We start from the raw sequence: 14,171 nt of genomic DNA, 5'->3' as shown, positions 1-14,171 counted from the left end.
TTGAAATGTAGATTATTTCCTTTCAAAAAATCCTTAACCTTTGGCCTAAGAGAGTGTGACTATTTGGTGTAGTAATTAAGCATTACCGAGAGTTGGCAAGAGCACAGACTCTGGAACCAAATTTCAGCAGTTTAAACTTTATGCCTGTTGCTTACTTGTTCTCATGACCTCTGGGAAGTTACTTAACCTTTTCATGCCTCAGTATATTCCCCTGTACAAAGGGAGGAGGAAGGTGATAATGGCAATAGTACCTGCCTCACAGGAAGTTATAAGGATTAAGTGAGTCAAAGTGTAGGGAGCCTATAAAACAATAGCTGGTAAATGCCATGTCCATGAGCCTATCATTATCAAGCAGGCTTACATAGGCTATTTATCTTACGTAGGTTATCTACTGGACACTATGCTGAGGAATCCTTGTATTATCCTATTTAATCTTAACAACTACCTCATGAATTAAAAATCAATTTTACAGACAAAGGAACTGAGGCTTAGATGGATTAAGAAATTTATCCAAGGAGGCATATCTAAGCTAAACTTCCAAAACAGGCATTATTTCAGATTTAAAAAAAAAAAAAAAAAATCAACCACTTACACATTCTTTAACATCTAAACACTTTTCCTTTCATTTGCATAAAATGTTAAAATTTGAAAAGAAATACAACGCATGGCCTTCTAAGAACAAAATAGATTTTTTTAAAAAGGGATTAAAGAGCTGACGTCTAAAAAATTTGCCTCAAGAGATCTGAGATCCGCTCACAGCACCAGGGAAGACAGATGAATTCATTCATTAACTAATATCTCCAAACATTTATGGAGCGCCTACTATTTTCTGAGAGCTCGGGATGCAAAGACGAATAAACGATTTCAGTCCTTGAGCACCTAACTGAGGGTAGTGAGAGTGATATTCTTTACTTCGATTTGTTTGATGATGTCGGATTTGTTTTCTCGTCTGTTTCCCAACATGGACAAAACTGCCTTTTACGAAAGCTGCAAAGGTGGTCGGTTTTCCAACAAGCCTGTGCTGCGTCTACAGCGATCCTAGGGTTTTACTGCGCGGCGCCTGCTCGCACAGCGCGGAAAGACTTCAGAGAACGTAAACTTTCTGTGTAGGTCAGTCTCCAATTGGAGCTGCATTAAAACCGGCGCGTTTGGAAGCGTATTCAAATCGCGCGCCCTGGCAGTGGCTTTCCGGGGTTCAAGCTTAAGGGTCGCGGGACACCAGTGTGCCCTGACGCCGGGTCCGAGTCCCAGGACTCCACGGCTTCTGGCAACTGGGAGGTTACGAACCTCTCGAGCATCCCAGGGTGAGCCCAGGTGAGAGCTTCCACGATACCTGCCCGCTGAGACTTAGGCACCACTTCTCCCCGCGGCCGTTACTTCCTGGTTGGTTTGCCCTTAACTGATATGGCGGCTGGTTGCCTTCGGCCGAGCCCACTGCGGCTGCTCAGAAATCGCAGGCAGGGCAATCGGGTCCACAGCCCTCCCAGCGCCTCCGCCGAGCTGCTGGGTGAAACCCGCGCTGTGCAACTCAGGGTGAAGGGCAATAGGGGCAAACCAAGGAAGTCGAGGACCCAACGCCGTGCTGCTGTGTGCCCATCCCTCATCTCCCAGCCCTAAGGCTGCTCGAGCCCAGGGTATTTTTTACTTGTCCCTGCCACCTCCCAGACTCTGGCCCAACATGATACTGACTAAAGCCCAGTACGACGAGATAGCCCAGTGCCTAGTGTCTGTGCCACCCACCAGGCAGAGCCTGAGGAAGCTGAAGCAGAGGTTCCCCAGGTAAGTGCCCATCTCTCCCCTCTCACAGCCCTTTGCCTGCAGCTGCTGTGCCTGGCAGCCAAACCAGCACTTAGGAACCACGTGTCACACATGTCAGGTGCTAGGAGATCAAGGATGGGGAAGGAGGTTTCTTTTACCAACCTTCCTCAGGAGACTCTAAATGGATGAATCCCAGGCAGCCGCCCAAGGTCTTGAAATTAAAATCAAGTTAATTTGAAAACTTGGTATGTGCTAGTAGATGATGGGTGCACGTAGTAGGCGCTCCATAAATATCTAGTGGTTAATTGACAGATACTAGGAATGAATGATAGGTGCCAGGGTCCTCTCAAAGTGGTAATTCTAATTGTGGATTCAAAAGGAGGAAATGGAGGACCATTTTCAATTGGCCCTTGGAAATAAAGTAGGGAGCACAGGCCTAAAGGGGTGTCCTGTTCTACCTTGGCTCTCTAGTACAATTAAGTGACCTCCAGTGTTCCCAAGCCAGTCAGAGACTGGTACCCTGGGGATTCCAATTTGGGGTCAGGATTGGCCATTTGAACAACTATATGTATACACATTCGGGTGTATTTCATACTGCCTCCCCAAACATGCCTTTTTTCAATGCTTTTAGGGTCATCCAATTTTTTAATAAAGGTCTTTAGGAACTGTATACTATAGATTACCTCATTTAAGGATGTGCAATCTAAAGCCCAGACATTACACAATGAACCAGTCGAGGACAAAAAGGTTATTGTGTTTATGACGTGTTAAAAGATTAGAATGTTTGTTTACTCTTCTTCTATTTCAAAATCAAATTTAAACTTGTACATTTTGTTTTATGGCCCTGAGCACAGTTAGCTTCTAACGGAGAACTTCCCTGTTTTTGATGTGTAACCTTTGAACAGACATCTCCAAAGAAGTATTTTCTTGAGAAGAGAGATTATTGGGTAATTGGTATTAATAAAGTACAAACTGAAGCATAAATTGAAGGTCTTTTATGGTCTTGGTTTTTTTTAAGGACTTAGTTTTCCTAATCTGAAAAATGAAGGGATCTCTCTCTAGTAACATCTAGATTTAATTTAAGGCAATATTTATCCCTTTAGAGTCTTAAGATTTGTATCAGACTTGCCTATCCCAGAACAAAATCGACAAATTGGAATTTAATTTTCTGTCTTTAACTCATGCCAACTCTGCCAATGAGCAGTGAAATGGGTGAAGGCTGGTCAGCTAAGGTAGGTAGATTTTTTTCTGGCCAGTTTTAAATGAGCACATATATTTTAGATATTCTGCTCTCATTATGTATTTATATTACCACTGTAGTTTTGCTTTTCTTTCTTTTCCTCGCCTTCTTCTCTTTCTCTCCTCCTTTCTTTTCCATAGCAAATAGCTTGTCCTCTCCATAAGAGGTAACCTCCCTGTGCTCTTATGAAGGACTTATGAAGGACTTCCTTCGTTTGGGGCACCATGCTGTCTTGCTTCTTTTCATATGCCCTTTTTTTTTTTCTTATTCATGATATGCCCAACTACTTTTCATTTCTCCCAAGTAACACTCAGGAATAACAAATTCTTCATATACGGGAAACTATTTAAGAGATTGCACTACTAGTAGGTTGGTGCAAAAGTAATTGCAGTTGAAAAGGTTAAAAATAATTGCAAAAACCGCAATTACTTTTGCACCAATCTAATACTCTACAAAAGAAGAAATCGAAGAGCCATTTAGCAGCATGGGTGGGAATTCTATAAAGAGTGTGATTTTGGAGTTGACTTCACAGTTTTCACTATAGTACTGTTTTGCTTGAGATGGTCACTGCAAAGAACTTGAACAATCTTTAGATTGGATAGTTCATTTTATCAGAGAGTTGGCAGGCTAAGGACCGCAGAGATAATTTCTGATGGTTCAAAGAGGTTAAGTGACTTGTCAAAAAATCCCAGAGATATTTAATGGCCAAACAGTGTCTTGAATACAGGTTTCATAATTTTCAATTCAGAGTTCTATGCTAAGCTACCTTGATCAGTTTTAATAATAAGAACAGCAGCAATTACTTTTGGGTGGCATTCATATTCATTGAGGTCTAAAAAAAAATCATGGTGGCTGGTTAGCTCAGATGGTCAGTTGGTTAGAGCATAGGTCTGGTAGCATCAAGGTTTCCAGTTCGATCACCACATGGGCCACTGTGAGCTGTGCCCTCCTTAAAAAAAAAAAAAAAAAAAAAAGATTAAAAAAAATCAAAGTACTGAAATGTTTTAAAAAGTTGCTAAAAATTTTAATTTTCCTGATTTTATAAGTAGTACATGCTCAGTAGAGAAAATAAAAATTATTTGTAATCTTATAGTCCCCCAAATTTCTGTTAACTGTTTGTATATTTCCCTCTAGTCTTTTTTTTTCCAGTGCAATACTGTTTCTGCCAGTGTGCATTGTAGATCTTGCTTTTCTCACTTAGCAAATTGTGAGCATTCCTCGTCTTCAAAAATTCTTCACAATTTGTTTCAAGTAACCAATAATAGCACATTCTGGATGTACCGTCCACTTCTTATTGTTGAACATCAAGAGTTTTGTTCTTCTAATTTCCTGATACTATTTTTATTACATATATTATGCCAAGTCTGCTTATTTTCTTAGTTTAGATTCCTAAAAGGTGGGAATGACCAAATCAGCAGTGTTCAGACTTTTAGTCTCTAGATCTCTTTACACTCTAAAAAAGTTCTGAGGACCCCAAAGAACTTTTGTTTATATGAGTTATATCTGATGATATCTACCAAAATATAAATTAAAACTGAAAAAAAAATTTAATTTAGTTATTAATTTATTTTAAAATAACAATAATAAACCCATTACTTATTAATGTTTTTGTTAACATGTGGTGTGTAACATAACATGATTAATAACCATCATTTCATAAAAGTAGTGAGAAAATGCCCTCTCTTTACACGTTTGCAAATTTTTTTAACGCCTGCCTTAATATAATAGAAGGAAGACATACCAGCTTGTGCATTCAACTTGTGTTTTGATTAAAGAATATGAAGAAAATCTGGCCTCTGACAAATAAATAGTTGGAAAGGGAAGAGTAATTTTTAATAGGCTTTTCAGATAATTGTGTATATTTTGTTACTACATGAAACCCAACAAGTGGTCTTTTCTGAATGGGTAATTGCTATATGGAATGTGAACCAATATCATGGACCTTTTCACTCTATTATATTATAATCCACTGGCCTGTCTTAAAGTGTGAACAGATCTTTTACCTCTATGTGATTTTTATCACCGCGCATTTTTCTCTTACAAAATGTTGGTTGTAAGTTATGCAAATCTTCTAAATGTTGTCACCTTTCATTTTATTGTATCAAAAAACAAATCATATTTGCTAATATCCCCACTGATCTGTTCAGAAAAGTCTGGAAGATTTGAAGCTGTCAAACTTGTGGTGATGGGTACAGAGTTTTCCAATATTTGAATTTTCCCTTGAGAGCTCAAATTTTATCATTGGCAACAAATACTATGACTTGTTTTCCTTAAAGTGACATACTCATGTTGTTTATTTTTGAGAAAATGTCTGCCAGCTACCCAAATCTGAATAATCATACTTTGTTCATTCAAATAAAAATGGTGTTTTCATGAAAAAAGTGGCTAGGTCAGCTCTCAATCATACAAGTGCTTTTCCTTGAGACAGCCATAAGACTTCTATATACAGTAGACGTATTTTGTGTTTACTTATTTTGTCATAGAGAACGTTAAAAGGATGTGTATTCAAGGATTGATATTTAATAACATTGATAGTTGAATCTTAAGATATTCTTAAGTGAAACTGGCTTTTTTTCCCTGCAAGTATGGGGCCATAAAGAATGCAGTGACTCCTAAGACAATTGTGTCTGGCCTTGATTTGTGCTCAGGAGATGGCAACTTTACCCGCCATTGTTTTTGCACCGTCAATTCAAATGTCACATAGGGGAAAAGGCAAATCACATCTTACTATTTCTATAAAGATAATTTTGACTTTTAGACCCCTGAGAGGGTCTCAGGGACTCCAGGAGTCCGTTGACCACACTTTAACAACCACTAGCTATTTCAAATCAAAGGATGTTTATGTTTTGACTGATTTTGATATGTATTGAGAATTATTGTCAAAAAGATTGTACTAATCCTATTACCAACAGAGCATGGGAATATCTGTCTCTGTAACTTTTGCCAGCATTAAAGAGAATCATCATTTAATCATCTTGTAATTCACATTTTTTATTATAATATATTATATGTTTTCTCAAATGTTTTTTGACCATTTAGTTTTCTTCTGTTTAAATTACCTGCCTAGTGTCCTTTGCCTAATTTTCTACTGGAGTGTTTAGTGTTATTATTTATTGATTTGTTATTGTTTATTGATCTACATATGTTAAGGATGTTGCACCTTTATAGGTCATAGTTTTGCAGATATTTCCCCAGTTGTTTGCTTTTCACATTGTTTTATTTTTGTTTTTTATTTTTAACTTTATAAATTTATGGGTATTTGCCTTTTTGCTTTTATGCCAAGGAAGCCCTTTCTTATCCTAAGATATGAAAAACAAATCTTTGACTTAAACTTTGTTCTAGGTTCTTTATGGCTTTGTTTCTTATTCTTTAATCTTTCTAGCTGAAATTTATTTTAGTACAAGATAAAGATGTAGTTCAATTTTTTTCCCCGAGCTTAATTTTTATTTTTCAGTGTGGCTTCCACCTGCCTGCCTTATTCCTCCATGGCTTCTTTGTTTTCACTAAAATTACAAATTTATGTCTTTCAAGTTTTATTGCATTGAACCTGAGCAATCCCCTTAGCCACTCTGGTCTCAGAATCCTCCAATTTAAAATAAAGGACTTTGTGATTTCTGATGTTTTACAACTCCTACATTCACCCTTTTAAATTACCTGCCTGGTGATTCTATTTTCTGTTCTGTAGTTTTTCAGTAATGGGCTGTTGGCCACAAAATCATAGGACATTCTGTATTTAAGTACTTGGCGAGGACACATTCATTGATTTGCATCTCCCAGCTTATTTCCAGAACATTCTTGTTCAGGTAGAAACCTCCAGTCCAATCAGATGTTACTTATCAGGATATATTTTAGCATTATATTTTCCGAGCCAAACACTACATATTACATATGCATTTGATTTTATACAAACAAACACACACACACACACACACACACACACACACACATGCACACACACATGGTTCATATGAGGCTGTTCCTGGAGAAATCTCAAAAGGAGTAGCAGTTAAAAATTCGTTTGACAGGGCTATCTGTGATTAAACCAATATATATGGTTCATTTTCTTGAGATCTACACCTACCTCTCTCCCTCTCCCCCCTCCACCCCAATAATATATATCTTATTTTGAAATAATTTTAAACTTACAGAAAAGTTGCAGAAATATTACAAGAATTCGCATATACCCGTCACCCTTCTTGCTATATTGTTAACATCTTACATGACCATAGTTTAGTTGTCAAAATCAGGATATTAGCTTTTATGCAATACAGTTAATTAATCCAGACTTTTTTGAACATTGCTGTTTTTTTTGTATGTTGTTTTTCCCCACTAATATCTTTGTTATGTCCCAGGATCCAATGTCCTATTTCTATTCCAGGATCACACATTAGATTTAATTGTAATGTCTTCTTAGTCACGTCTAATCTGTGACTGTTCCTTATTATTTTGTTTTTTATGATCTTGACACTTTTGAAGAGTACTGGTCAGTTATTTTGTAGAATATCCCTAAATTTGTGTTTGATGTTTTCTCATGATTAGATTGAGGGTAAACATTTTTAGCAAGAATACCCCAGAAGTGATATTGTGCTCTTCTCAGTGCATCGTATCGGGGCTGTATGACTGCATGTGTCTTATTCCTGGTGAGGTTAACCTTAGTTACTTGGTTAAGGTGTGGTGTCTCCCAAGTTTCTCCATTATAAAGTTAGTATTGTTTCCTTTACAATAATTATTTTTTGGGGGATATCCTTTGGGATTATGCAAATATCCTGTTTCTCACTCATGTTTTCACCCACTGATTTTAATATCCATCAGTAGTTCTTGCATGAAAGAGTTATTACTGGTATTTGTCTAATGGTGACTTTCTGTTTCTCTCACTGGAATACTTTTCAACTAATACCGTCCACTACCACCATTTTGTGTGAAACAATCCATCCTACAGTCAGCCCAGGATTTTTCACTGGCGTTTGCAGTTTATCCACCTCTTACAGCATTTGGTCTATAATAATTCACTGTGTGCTCACTATGGTTGTGGCACTATTTGGGTATTTTTTAGAAAACAGAATAATGCAGTGATTAATTTTGGATAACTTGTCTGAGGGAAGAGTTTAAGACACATTTAATAGCTACAAATTATTAGAAACATAGAATGTAGAAACCAAAGAATTTGTTGAACAGTTAGTTCAGATATGGTTAGTTAAGTGGGATTCTTAGAGGAGATACACCTTTGTTAGAAATTCTTTTGTTGGTAAACAAAAGCCCTTTGGCTCAAGTTTGATTTTTCCTTGAGTTCCCTTGCCATACATTAGTCATTTGGTTGCTATTTACGCCTATACTAATGAGTCATAAATCAAACTCTTGATACAATAAATAGCAAAATAAGTGTCTTTCCTCTGTTTCTGTATCTTTTCCCTTAGGAATCCTGGCTCAGGCTTTACTAATGGTGCCTTCTGCATTTCTAAGCACTATTTTCTGTCTTGGCCCACAGATATGCACTGGTTTCCCACTCTCGGATTAAAACACAGACAATCACTCACTCACATGAGGCTATTCCTAGAGAAATCTCTAAAGGAGTAGTTAAAAACTCATTTGGCTGGGCTCTCTGTGCTTATACCAATATATGTGGTTCATTTTCTTGAGACCTGCACCTACTTCTACCTGAGAACTGGAGTTAAGCCTGGCTCTACTGTGTATTTGTCAGTGTTGAACTTGGTGGTTCTTGGTAAAGGACCTATGGGTCCAGTCTAGTTCAGAGTACAGTAGCTAAGGGACTTGCTTGGAAAAAGCACAATGATTTCACTTAACTTTTACACTTATTTAGGGTGTCTGAGTTTAATTTGGTGCTGCCATTGGTTCCAATGGTGCATTTTAATCTGTCCACTTTTCCCATAGGGTGTTTTTATATTCCATTGTTTTTGCTTCCTGTAGCAGTTTGTTCTTGGGAAATGACTTGGCTCTGCCTCTTTTTATCCGAATCACAGTTGCCTCATCTGTGAAGGAGGAGTGAAGCTCCATAGTTAGGAAGTAGGAAGAAGGAGGATTCAAACCCAGTTAGAGTCTGGCTCCAGATTCCGACTCTTACTTTCACTCTGTTGTGTCTTGCTGTTCAGTTCCTTAAGGCTGTGGTGAGGATTAAGTGAAATAAGCCATGTAAAACACTTAACATAGTGTAGGGGTCCTGGTAAGTAAGCATTTAATACGTGATACATATGATGATTAGAATTTAGTATATGACTTATAGTAGAAGAAATGTCTAAGGAGTAACTTTTTGAAACATATAAAGCAAAATTTTGCATTGAAATAAAGACCCATAGACTTGCAGAAAATAAATGTTTGTGTGAATCCACTGACATGGTTATGAACACATAGATTTGATCAGTAGTTGAATATAGCTTAGGTAATCGAAACTCGCCTTAAATCTCTCGTAATTATATATAGTGCCTGTTTTTAAAACTTTTTAACCTAGATTCACTGATTTTTAAGAATCGTAGTAGCACATTGCAGTGTATAGTTAATACTGTAGGGTTTGGTTTATTTAACTTGGAAGATTATTCCTATCAGATTTGTTCTCTGAATTGAATTGAGAATTGGTTCTCAATTTGTGGTCAATTTTCTATACTTATGATAATGTTGTGGTGGACCTGAGTCCAGAATAATGAGGAAGAATAACTTGTAAAGGGAGAAAACGTCAGTCTTTTATTGAACTGGAAAATCTTTTGGTGGTTTTGCCAAAGGAATATAATTAGTTTACATGAACTTTAAAACTAATATTCATATACTCAGGAAACATATCTTAGGAGTATTTCTGTATTTATCATTAGTGCAAATTGGAAATTGGTCTAAAAGAAATCAGTCTAAAATATCTAAGAAAAGAATATGATATTTCATGTATTTCCTTTACTGATCTTTTAAAATATGACTTTTTTTATTACATAAAATTTTAGGTTTCTATTTGGTTGCTGCATTATCACCTAGCTTTAAAGACTCTTCTGGAAAGTTATTTTGTTATGTGGCACCTTTACTTTATAAAAGAACTCCTTAGCTTTTATCAGATATTTGTGCTCCTTTGGGTTGGTATGAGATTAGCTTGAATTCCTGCGAAGGAATGATAATGTTATCCTGAGAAGAACCCACATGCTGTCTTTATTTTTTATTAGCTTGAGGGGGAAATTTTCATGTTATTAGATTATTGACTTCATTTTTAAGCCTATATTTAGGCATCCAACTTTAGTCTACTAAGTAATAACCCATTCCAGAATGTTTGCTGGTACAATAAAGTGAAATTATATATTTCCCTAGGAGAAAAATGTTCAATAGATGTATAGAGTAATAATATTTTATTATTTGACTTTCAACAAATGTTGACTGAATTCACTATTATGTTTTTATTACACATTTTGTGCAATTTAGCCATTATAGTTGAATTTTCCTTAAAAACAAAGCAATCAATATACAAGTACTTTTCCAGAGTAAGTATATACATTGACCTTAATATATAAGTCATGTACAGATATGAAAACCATGTCAGAGATGGGTAAAGTATACATTTTTTTTTCCAATTGTCTTTTTCTTGAGGAGACATTTTTTCAAATGTCTGATTCAAGATTACTTTCTCCTTCCCCTTTTCTGCTGTCCAATTGCTTGTACAGTGAGCTGACATACAGTGAGTGCACTGAAGGTGCTGGGGTGCAGTTTCTAACTGAGTGACAAGTCTCCATTTCTTCTGGGAACAAAACAGCTGGCACCAGAATGGTTTGGTCCATGGGTTTGAAACCAGTGTGAAGCAATCAGTGCCTCATGTATTAAAGATGGCACATGGTTGGTCATACTCCAGCCCTTTCTTCGCCATTTTGAGGAACTAAATACCTGTCTCTACTTTTCTTTCCTCTCTGTTTTCATCCCTACCTTTTAGGAGGCATCTTGATAACATGTATGTTAAGAGTTAATAGTTCTTCCTCATAACCCAAGGCTTCCTTCGTACCAAAGAAGTGACATGTTTGACAATGTCAACTTTTCAACTCCTATCTCTTGACTGAGGGGGGATCTTTTTTTTCGTTTCCTTCTGGCTTCAGGACAGTGAAAAAGTTTTTTGTTTTTTTTAATTTAGTGTGACGTTCAAACTGTGACCTAAAAAACACCTCACGTCTCATTGAGATAACTGAGTGTTAACATATCTCAAAACCTATTTCTTTTATGTGTTTTAAATATTGAGATTCGGCTGCTAAAAATGTTTGACAACTATTAAACTTAGAATAACAACATCCAGACTACAGGAATAAATATTTTAAAACAAAGCGATGCAAGTAGAGAAAAAAATAAGGTGGATTCATAGATCTTGATATTGTTGCTCAGTCAGTCATATAAGTACTAGGTCTTTCCCTAACCGAATACGGCCCCTGCTAATTGGGGCAATTCTGTGTGAATCCCAGTCTTCTTCTGAGGTTGTCCTACGGACAGTAGTCACATACTAGACTGAAACATAAAATATGTGGTGCATTCTTACCATGTTGTCCCCTCCACACACACCTTTATTTATTTATTTAAATATTTTTATTAAAAATATAGCTAACATACAATATTATATTAGTTTCAGGGGTACACCATAGTTATTAAACATTTATATACCTAAAGAAGTGATCACCATGGTAAGTCTAGTAAATGTCTGACACTACCACACTGACAATATTACTGACTATATTCCCTATGCTGTACATTATATCCCCATGACTTACTTGTTTTATACGTGGAAATTTGGACCTCTTATTTCCCTTCACCTCCTCCGCCTTGTTTTAATTTTTCAATTACCATTGACATCAGTATTATTTTATATTAATTTCAGGTGCACAACATCATGGTTAGACATTTATATAATTTAAGAAGTGATCACCTGACTAGTCTAGTACCCACCTGACACTATACGTAGTTATTGCCGTATCATTGACTGTATTCCCTATGCTTTACTTTATATCCCCATGATTATTTTGTAACTACCAATTTACTTCTTAATCCCTTTGCCTTTTTCACCCTGCCCCCCAAGCCCCTCCCACCTATTACACCAACAAATCTAGTACCCATCTCACAATACACAGTTATTACAATATTATTGACTATATTCCTTATGCTATACCCTACATGCCCATAACTACTTTGTAACAACCAATCTTGTATTTCTTAATCCCTTCCCCTTTTTTCACCTACACACCCAACCCCCCTCTATCTGGCAACCATCAAAATGTTTTCTGTATCTATGAGTTTGTTTCTATTTTGTTCTTTATTTCACATATAAGCAAAATCACATTGCATCTGTCTTTGTCTGACACTCCACTCAGCATAATACTTTCCAGGTCCACCCATACTTTCGCAGATGGCAAGAACCCATTCCCTTCCATGGCTGAGCAATATTCCACTTTATATATGTACCACCTCCTCTTTACCCATTCTTCTATTGATGGACACCCAGGCTGCCTCCACATTTTGACCATTGTAGACAATGATACAATGAATTTATGGATACATATGTCCCCTTGAAATAGCATTTTGAGTTTCTTTGGATAAATACCCAGAAGTGGGATTACTGAGTCCTTCTTTGTCTCTATTATAGCCTGTGTTTTAAAGTCTATTTTGTCTGGTATAAGTATTATTACCCCAGCTTTTTTTGTTTTTTGTTTATTTGTTTGTTTCAATTTTCATTAAATAACTTTTTCCATCCTTTTACTTTCTGTGTGTCTTTCAATCTGAAATGAATCTCTTGTAGGCAGCATATGTAAGGGTTTTGTTTTCTTACCCATTCAGCCCTCCTGTTTCTTTTGATTGGAGCTTTTAATCCATTTACATTGAATGTAATTGTCAATAGATATGTAGCTATTGTCATTTTATTCATAATTTTGATCTCCCCCACCTCATCTTAAAGAAGTCCCTTTAACATTCTTTATAATACTTGTTTGGTGGTGATGAACTCCTGTAGGTTTTTCATTTCTGGGAAACTCTTTATCTGTCCTTCAATTTTAAATAATATCCTTGCAGGGTAGAATAGTCTTGGTTGTATGTCCTTGCTTTTCATCACTTTGTATATTTTGTGCCATTCTCTTCTGACCTGCAAAGTTTCTGTTGAAAAATCAGCTGACACTCTTATGGGAGTTCCTTTATAAGTTACTAGTTGCCTTTCTCTTGCTGTTTTCAGGATTCTCTCTTTGTCTTTAACCTCTTCCATTTTAACTATAATGTGTCTTGGTGTGGGCCTGTTTGGGTTCATCCTGTTTGGGATTCTCTACACTTCTTAGACGTCTATTTCCTTTGCCAAGTTAGGAAAGTTTTCCGTCATTATTTCTTCAGATAGGTTCTCAATTCCTTGCTTTCTCTCTTCTGCTTCTGGTACCCTTATGATGCAAATGTTGTTACACTTGATATAGTCCCAGATGTCTCTTAAAGTATCCATGTTTTTTTGGATTCTTTTTTCTTTTTGCTGTTCCAATTATTATTTTGTTTTTTTTTCCTGCTACCTTGTCTTCCAAATCACTGATTTTATCCTCTGATTTATCTCTTCTGCTGGTGATACTTTTTAGTGCATTCTTCTTTTCTGACTGGTTCTTTTTTTATGGTTTCTGTGTTCTTTTTCTATGCTTGCTATGTCTTTGTTGAAATTTTCACTAAGTCCTTGAGCATCCTTATAACCATTATTTTGAGCTCTATCTGATAGGTTGCTTGCCTCCATTTCATTTAATTCTTTTTCTGAGCTTTCTCCTATTCTTTCATTTGGGATGTATTTCTTTGTTTCCTCATTTTGGCTGCCTCTCTGTATTTGTTTCTATGTATTAGGTAGATCTGCTATGTCCCCCAGTCTTGACCAGGTGGCCTTATGTAATGGGGTCCTCAGGAGCCCAGTGGCACAGTCTCCCTGGTCACCTGAGCTGGGTTCTCCAGGAGTGTCCCTGTGTGGGTTGTGTGTGCCCTCCTATTATAGCTGAGCCTTGATTTCTGTTGGCATATCAGTGGGTGAGATTGGACCTCAGGCTGATTGGTCATGGGGTTTGGCCATGTCCACAACTTATGGGTTGCTGTGCGGGGAGGGTAGGGGGCTTACCCCACTGAGTGGCATTCATCCCACTGGACTCTGGTACCTTTTGAGACCACCCTTTGTGTGTGCCACTTTGGGGCTAATTGGGCAGTACTCTGCTGT

At 36.9% G+C, this 14,171-nt stretch overlaps 1 protein-coding gene across 2 annotated transcripts in view; it reads left to right on the top strand.

Annotated features, from left to right (window-relative positions):
- The first annotated feature begins 1,130 nt into the window (after positions 1–1,130).
- The window catches only part of CDIN1 (CDAN1 interacting nuclease 1), a 214,555-nt gene continuing 201,514 nt past the window's right edge, over positions 1,131–14,171 (top strand). Inside the window, exon 1 of one of the 2 annotated variants that reach the window (XM_074327928.1) lies at positions 1,131–1,314. Coding sequence is in view for 1 of the 2 variants with exons in the window: in XM_019725527.2 (XP_019581086.1) it covers positions 1,679–1,779 (101 nt within the window). In the remaining variant the exon portion in view is untranslated. Of the gene's footprint in view, positions 1,315–1,446; positions 1,780–14,171 lie in introns of those variants that run through there. The other variant, XM_019725527.2, reaches the window with a different exon arrangement.

The sequence above is a fragment of the Rhinolophus sinicus genome, linkage group LG03 (assembly GCF_036562045.2).
Source record: "Rhinolophus sinicus isolate RSC01 linkage group LG03, ASM3656204v1, whole genome shotgun sequence".
NCBI classification, from domain to species: domain Eukaryota; kingdom Metazoa; phylum Chordata; class Mammalia; order Chiroptera; family Rhinolophidae; genus Rhinolophus; species Rhinolophus sinicus.
Note: the sequence above shows the minus strand (reverse complement) of the source record. Positions and strands in the feature narration are given on the sequence as shown.